The sequence below is a fragment of the Apaloderma vittatum genome, unplaced genomic scaffold, assembly GCF_000703405.1.
Source record: "Apaloderma vittatum isolate BGI_N311 unplaced genomic scaffold, ASM70340v1 scaffold33484, whole genome shotgun sequence".
Classification (NCBI taxonomy): domain Eukaryota; kingdom Metazoa; phylum Chordata; class Aves; order Trogoniformes; family Trogonidae; genus Apaloderma; species Apaloderma vittatum.
The window spans coordinates 1-8,605 of NW_009711515.1; the positions used below are offsets into that span (position 1 = coordinate 1).

At 44.1% G+C, this 8,605-nt stretch overlaps 1 protein-coding gene across 1 annotated transcript; it reads left to right on the top strand.

Annotated features, from left to right (window-relative positions):
• Positions 1-126: 126 nt before the first annotated feature.
• Positions 127-2,067, top strand: HOXB5 (homeobox B5). The gene is given in 2 exon segments (XM_009867671.1): positions 127-670; positions 1,578-2,067. Coding segments are annotated over 2 exon segments (792 nt in total). The 3' UTR covers positions 1,826-2,067.
• The last annotated feature ends 6,538 nt before the right edge of the window (positions 2,068-8,605 follow it).

Here is an 8,605-nt window from a genome sequence, read left to right on the forward strand (position 1 = left end):
TTTGGCCGCATACATAGCAAAAACGAAGTACAGTGCATTGCTATAATTCATTAATACATCATAAATCGTCAAGCACAGGGTTATAACGACCACGAGCCACAAATCAAGCCCTCCAAAATAACCCAAATGAGCTCTTACTTTGTAAACTCGTTCTCAGGGCGCTACCCAAATGGCCCCGACTATCAGTTACTAAATTATGGGACCAGCAGTTCCATGAACGGTTCTTACAGAGATTCAAGCACCATGCATTCCAGCTCTTATGGCTAAAACTACAAAGGGGTGGACCCTAGGCTCAAACCCTCCTCTAGTCACTTTGGGGCTGTGGGGGAAAGCTCCCGCGGTTTCCCTTCTCCAGCTCAGGAGAGCAGGTTTAGACAGGCGTCTAGCTGCTCCTTATCTTCTCCCGACTCCCTTCCCTGCTCCAACAGCGAGAGCCATGGAGGCAAACCCGCCCCGTCCCCCTCCGACCAAGCTACTTCTGCCAGCACCACCAACACAAATTTCACAGAACTAGACGAGACCAGCGCGTCCTCGGGAGCCGACGAGGGCACTCCAATAAGCAGCAGCATCCCCCGAGCGCAGGCAGAGCCCATCGCAACCTCCACCGCAGCAACAGAAGGGCAGGCACCTCAGATATTCCCTTGGATGAGGAAACTTCACATTAGCCATGGTACAGCTACTTCTTTTTCCGTCGTTGTCGTTGTTGTTGTTTATTTTCGCACACCCCTCTCTTTTTCTCTTGTGTTTTTTTCCCCCCTTCTTCTTCTTCTTCTCCTTTCTCCCCCTTTTACCCTCCCCACCCCACTCCCTTTTTTCTCTCCTTCCTTTTATTCGGTGGAGGCGCTTTGATCAGAAACGCAGCTATTTATTGCTTTTGTATTTCTTGGTCTGATCGCTGCTCTAAAGCTGCCTCTGGAGCCTGGAGGGGGGGCGATTTTATTTTAGTTTCTCTATTCTTGCCGCGGAATGTGCGCTTATTTCAAGCTCTTAGCTCTATGTGGATGGTGGGAGAAGGTAATTTAAAAATTGAGGGAAGGGGGGTGTTCCTGGAGGGGGGGAAGGAAAGAATTGACCATTAAAATGGCATTATATGCACAGATGGGTCTCAGTCCTTTCCTACTCTTATTTTGCTGGGTGTATTCTTGACAATCTGCTCCTGATAAAACCAAAATTGCGAGGAGATACGCGGGGAATAGCGACCCCCCCATCCTCGGTTTTCTCCTAGAGAAAAACAAGCAGTATTAAACCTGACGCCCCTGCAAACAGACCCAGAAACACCCCGGCAGAGGCAAAAAAAGGGAGATTTCAAGAAAACTAGCTTCTCCAGCTAAACTACGAATATTGAGTTGCGAGTGTCGGTTCTGGAGGGGCCGAGGGTGGGGGGGTTTACACGTGTCTGGGAGTGTGTGAGAAAGGGGGAGGCTGTTATTTGGGGAATAAGCAGCTTTCCTAGCTGTCCGAAGATGGTGAATATTTCACCTCAGTATAAAAAAAAAAAATAAAAATTAGCCTTACGCATAATACAAATCCTAGCAGAAAGCAAAAACCCAAATCCCGCTGTTGTCCGTGTTATTCAGACATGACTGGACCAGACGGTAAGAGGGCGAGGACAGCGTACACTCGCTACCAGACCCTGGAGTTGGAAAAGGAATTCCACTTCAATAGATATCTCACCCGCAGGAGGAGAATAGAAATCGCTCACGCTCTCTGCCTCTCCGAGCGCCAGATCAAAATCTGGTTCCAGAACAGGAGGATGAAATGGAAGAAGGATAATAAACTGAAAAGCATGAGCTTAGCCTCGGCGGGCAGCGCCTTTCAGCCATAAATTCTAGAGGAAGAATATCGAGGGAAGAAGAGGAGACGAGAAAGAAATACGTAAATAATTAAATAAAGAGCCGCAGATCTTAGTTTCGGAGTACTGTACAGTGAGGCACCTTCTTTTCGGCATGTTGTTGATATTCTAAAACAACGCGTATGGTACCGTTATTCCAGGACTGAGTCCATGTCGTGTTCTGTTTGGGTTTTTAAAATTTTTTTTAATTAATTTTTATTTCCGGATGCTCCTCATGCTCTTGTTGTTCTTATAAATGTATGTGTCCGTGCTCTCTTGATGCTTTCTGGAAAGCTAGCATGTTTTATGTGAGCCCTTTAAATGTTATAACTTATTTATAAATTGAAGAACAGATACGATTGTTTGTTTATTTGTTGGGGGGTTTTCCCCCCTTTCCTGAGTTTACTGGTTTTGGTGAGTCCTTCTCTGCCTAAGCTAAAATCGGGGGGTCCTGCACTACAGTCGCAGAAAAATAATATCTAAAAAAACCAAACAAAAATGTAAAAAAAAAAGATTAAAAAAAAAAAAGGAAAAGAAAAAGCTCTTGTATCTTCTGTCTTAAAATTGTCCAGTCTGTGTTTTAGTCCAAACTTCAGGCCAGGACTTCTAGTCCCAGGCTAATTCCAAGACGTACTCTTAGACATGGGTAAACTTCACTATTAAAAAAAAAAAAAGTATAAAATCAGACCAACAATAGAGTGCTCTAATGTTTGTAAATACTAGAAATATTTCTGATGTGACTAATAGACGGTTCGTAGTGGGCAGAGTGAATGCAATGTTATGTGTAAAAATGGCATCTGTCATGTCTAGCTGCCTGTTAGTACTTTGCCAATAAGCTTTTTGTATTTGTTTGTAGCTTTACTTGAAGTCAAATAAACGTTTCTCCTATTCACAAAGGCTCCCAGTCGCACTTTATACACAACCTCTGGGATTTGCAGCACATGCTAAAAGCCTGGCGTGGAGCTGAGCCTGGGCTGGGAGCTCTCAGCAGAGCTGCAGCCTCTCCTGGGCAGCTTCTTGGGAGCCCCGAAACACCAAAGATTCACATCAAACACCCTCCCTTGCACCGCACGGGAATAAACCGCGACCCTCCGCACTGCCTCGAACGCCCCAAAACAACATAAATACCCCCCGCACACCCCTCTCCTGGCCGCCCCACCGCATCAGACAAACTGGTTTCAAGTACTTCAAGTTGCAATAACACGGTATAAACGCTTCCCCGGCAGATTTACGTGCATTTCAGGAATGGTCAGGCACAGCTCGACACACACGCACATTTTAAAAGCGAGAGGTATTTATACCCGCGCATATGTCCACGTAAAACCGTGTTCTACAGAATTACAGATCTGTGTGTTTGTATATATATATTTATTATATATATATAACATGTATAGACATAATACATCTCTGTGCTAAGCTGTTTTCTATCCGCCACCCCTCGTCCTCGGTTTATTGTGCTTTTTACCTCCTAGTCTCTGGCTCAACATGTAAATAACAGCTCACTGTAACGACTGACACTCACTACAACGAGTCATTTTGCCTGCAGATAATTTAACATCATCAAAGATGGCAAATGTTGCCATCTCGCTACCTAGGGAATCTAACAAGGCACAAGATACTCCAGTTTAAAGTCGCTCGATTTGGCAAAATGCCACTGACATCTCTACAACACAGCTTAGGCTTTTTGTCCGTAGCAAGTAAAGTTGGAACTTAAAACTTACCAAACTTAATCTCCCACTGTTTAGGTACTTCTTAAGTGATTTTGAGAGGGATGTGAAGTGGACTGTCAGATCCCAAACCATTTGCTCGCCTTCCCTTGATTTTTTTTTTTTTTTTTTTACCAATAGCAAACTATACCAAAAGTGGGTATGACATTTAGATGTCAAATGGATAGGGTTTTATCTAGAAGTTAGATCGTAAAAATCGCCCAGACCTCAGACAGATACCCCTCACTGGCTCTCAAAAGTCACGTGAGGTCCATAAAGTTAGTTTTATGGTTTTGGGGAGTTGACAATGTACAATATATTTCACATTCTCTAGAATGTTAAGTGACACTTTAACTGCTTGGTTTGGCTTGTAAGGGGCAGCAATGGGTGAGCACTTTTCCAGATGAGATAAACGTTGCAATTGCAGGGAACATGTTTTGCGGGTCCAGTTTTCAGTCCAGAGAGCCAATAGACTGGAGTCCTGAAAGTAAGTCCTTCTGAAATATTATCTGCTTAAACTATTTTAAAGGGTTGATATGGCTAAAGGCTGAGCGGGGAGGAAAGAGGGTCTGTCTCTCTTTCAGAGCTTTATTTCTCACTTTTAGAAGGTCTTAATTCTTATCCTCCCGAGAGCTGGAATTGCATTACGTTTCCCTCACAGCTTCGAGGCCCGCAAGTAAACTTTGTGCAAGCGGGAGAAATAGTAAATCTGTAAAGATTCATTACCATTGCAAGGCAAACTCCATCCTGTCTTTGCCGGGGGACATGTGTACTTCAGACAAAGTTTGGTTTTGTCCTTCGCCGTGTAAAAAGCCTCTCGCTCGCTTGCTGGAGGTGATTCTGTCTGGTTTATGCTGCTCGCAAATAGCCACAAATCTGACCCATGCTTTTGCATTTCAATTAGCTGTATTCTGTCTGTACTCTTCAGGTTGTTAACACCTTTTGATTTTAATTCTTTTCACCTGCTTGCCAAAGAAATATATGCACTTTTTTTTTTACCCCCTCCTCCTTTCGGCCTGTATAGAGACAGCTTCTTTTGCCCCAGGGCGCTTTCCTCCACCTCCCCTCCCCCCCTTTTTTTTTTTTTCCCTTGGGTTTCGTTTTTTTTCACGAATAACACGAACGAGTGTCCTCTTATCTCCGTAGTTCGATTCTACCATATGGAGATACCGAATGCCCGCTGTTATGTCTCCAGCCTGTCTCGAAGTGCTACAGAAAAATAATCAGAGAGGCTTAGGTTTGCATTGCGGGCCCTCCAAACCTTATTGAACCCACAGATATCTTACAGATTTCTTTCTTTTCCCCCACCCAAAGTGTGACATCGCTCGGGAAAAAGGCAGGCAGCAGCCTTTTTCTTTGGGAAAATAAACAAGTTAGTGGGGAAGGGCAGGAGAGCAGAGGCTGACATGGCTCGGGGGCTGCGGGGCCCCCGGGCTGGGACGGGCAGGTGGCCCCGACCGGAGACTCCGGCTCCGCGGTAGAGTAGATAGAGCAAAATAGGGCAAATGTTACAAAATAGAGGAATGCGTGGAAAAAAAAATATAAACAACAACAAATCCCCCAAACCAACCCAACTCTGGTGAAGTTGCTGTTTTGGAAAGCCAAGTCGGCACGTCTACAGCAGAGGTGGGGGGGGACACACTTCTTCCACACCTGAACCAACTTACATCTATTCCCCCCTCCTCCTTAATCTTTATAATTTTTTTTTTTAAAGAGTTCAAAGCGGACGTACTTGGAGCGGGGGATGGGTGGTTTTTTTTTTTTAGAATTTGGAGCAGTCACAAGTTTCTTTTTTTCCCCTCCTTTTTACGGTAAGACAACATTTGGTGGACACATGTCCGTCTCTTTTACACAAAGCAGAATGTCACCCTTTAGCACACTTTGGAGATTGCTTTTCCTTCCTTGGGCTATTTTTCCTGTCCTACTCCATGTGTCTCCTAATATCTTTACTATCATGATCTGAACCCCTGGATTCTCCCTGAGCAGTCAGGAAAAAAAAAAAAAAAGAAAAACACCAAACCTCTGCTCTGAAAACCTTTAAACATAAAGGCAAAAGCTGGAAATTCAAGAAAGGGAAGAAGGGTGCAGGGAGCAGAATGGGTTTGTGCTGAACAGCCTCTCCCTAACGCCTGCATAAGCCGGACTCCTGTTTTTCTCAAGACAGTTTACGGGATGGTAAAGGGCTTCTACGGCATGGTCTTTAAAGGTGAATTTAGCCTCACGACATGCTGCAGACAGTTTGCCTACATGGGGTTAGAAACGCTTGGAGGAGGGCGTTTGTGCGGAGAGGTGTGTGAGCCTTTGGGGGTTAGACCAAGTGGAGGCCTGCGAATTTTTTTACCCTTCTGATCTGTACTGGTGACTAGAAATAATTTCTCCTGATTCAAATGGATAGATGGTTTAGGCAAAAAATGATTTAAGGGAAAAAAGTGACATCCCTTCCCCTTAACCTAGGTTTGAAAATGTAACCCACGTTCAGTGCATGTATACACTCACAAACACCATTTCTCCAAAATATATGCAGCCATCCATGTATCCATAGATCTGTCCATCCATCCACCTCTTCCTTATCGATCATCTGCATCACTGCCTGATCCCCCCCCATCCCCACTCAAAGGTTTGTTTTTTTTTTTCTATAGTCCCAGGCAAACTTTCCTTCCAAATCCACTCCAACCACAGGAGGTACAAGGTTGTGGGATTTTTTGTTCGCTTGGTTGGGTTTTTTTTTTCCTTTAGTACCACAATTTCTAACCATTTGGCGTGTGCAAAATGTTATTTCAAGGGGGAAAAAAACAGACCAAGATAGCCAGAGCAAGGGGAAATTGCAACGCAGTTTAGCTAAAGAACTCTGCAGCGAGGAAGAGATGTCTGTATGGATCACAACAACTACCAGCGCTGTGCCCCCACCTTTAATTTGAGCATCCTCGACACAAGGGTGGCACCAGGCCTGTGTCACAGCAAAGGACTAGGGACTGGATTTTATTATTGGTATCATAATATAATCCTCTCATCTCTCTTTGGTTCCCAGCAAGAAATCCTGTCCTCTCTATCTGCTCTCTACAGCATGTAGCTTGGTTTTGGTGTTTGGGTTTTTTACAAGCTGAATTTTTGGGAGGTTTATTCGGGAATTCTTTTTTTTTCCCCCTTACATGGTGTTAACCTCCGGCAGCTTCCTGTGAGGAGGCATAAGGATATAGAACTAGCTACTATTTTACAGCCTGCAAGGAGTCACAGACTTAGCAGAGTTTTCCCCCATCCCATTCTTTAAAGAAAAAAAAAAATCTCCCTGTTTCTGGTGCAAAGGAAGTATAATGAGAGTAAACAGGAAAACAGAGCTCTGACCGTGCAGGTAGGCGGGGATTTTCCTTTGCATTTTTCATCGTTTCTCTCGCTTTAATGGCATACGTCAGACATGGGACAATTAGTTCTTCTGTAGCTGTAGAAGACAGAATAAATAGGAAATGCTTTAACAGAGGGTCTAAGAACATGGGAGAATCTCTAGGACATGATTACTGCTTACCAAAGCAAATAGTGTTTTTTTCAAACCTGTAGTTGTGCAGACCTTTTTGCCATGACTCTGGGTGCACATGGGGAAAACCTCTGATTTAAGGACTTTGCAAAACTGTGCCCAGCGGTGGCCTGGATGGATGGGGGCTGTTTGCTCCAGATGTGCAAAGTCTCTGCAAGAGCCTCCCCGTGAGCTCAACTGGCTCACAACATCTGTCCTTTACTAAAAAATGGTGCAGCCAGATCCATTTTTGCCTTTTTTTTTTCTTAAACCCTTATCCTGTCTTTTTAGCTTCTCCCCATCCCTGAAGTTTTCCTATTTTGTTTAGCAAACAGTATATAAACCTCGTTGGTACCTCGAAAGGAAAAAAAAAACCAACACCAAACTCCAGAGCAGTTATTTCTCACCCAAGAGCCAGCCCAGCCTCCCCAGACTGAAAGAGCAGAGCTGAGCATCTGTACTACTTAAAGCCCCCTCTTTCAAGCTGCTTTTTGGGGCATCTCCCCAGGGCCCAGTGTCAGGGCGGGCGTGGGACCCCCTTGCCCAGGCTGTTGCTGAAGCACGAAAAAGACGAATTTTCACCCATAAAATATCCATTTGGTTCCTAGATTCGTTCAGCAATAAATGGGGGATGGCATGGAAGGGGGAAGTTTGTGAGCAGCACAGAGAGATTCGGGGAGCACTTCAGTGCAAAACGCGTCTCAGTGTTGCCATGCTGCTGTCAGGCCATCTTGAATGTCATGGCTTTATCTTTATTTCATTTATTTTAATTTTAGTTTAGGTTTTTTCTAATTGCCTGTGCATTTTCGACATTCTTTGGTCACTGGGTGAGGTGTAACACAAAATAAAATTCTCTTCCACCTAGAATTAAAAAACCCAACCCAGAGAGCAAGTAGAACGAACTAAAAACAAGATAAAAACAAAGAAACCCCACCGAAAACAAACTTCGCCAAGGTAACCTAGTTACAGATGTGTATGATGTCTTATTTTATTCAACAAAAAGTGATTAAAATCTGTTAAAGGATTTAATTAAGAGAATTAAATGAAAAGGAAGGGGCACAAATGAGTTGGAAAAAAGCGAAGCTATTCTAAACGATTAAATCGCCATTTTAACAGTATAATGGGGTTTGCATACTGAAAAGAGAAATCAGAGCTCATATCTCATCAATAATTCATAGGCAAGAGGGATCATTCCGAGGTCAGCAGACTTGTACAGCCCCGGCTCCTCTCTCGGAGGAGAGGGTGAGCATCGTATCACAACACAACATGGACCCCAGGGCTGCCGGGTCACCTTTTTAAGGAAAACATAAGCTCCAGGGTGGGTTTGGGGGTTGATGTTTTGTTTTTGCCATTCATCCATTCTTTTTTTTTTCTTTTTTTTTTTTTCCTCCATTTACCAAGTCCCGGTGTATTATTGAGTGGCAGTAAGAGAGGGGGAGGGATGGAGAAGGATTGGATGTGGTTCATATTGCTCCAGTACAGACACACGCCACCAATGTGGTAATTATACTTTTGAGACGTCAAAGACATCTTTTTTTTTTTTTTTCCCCCCCCCCCCCT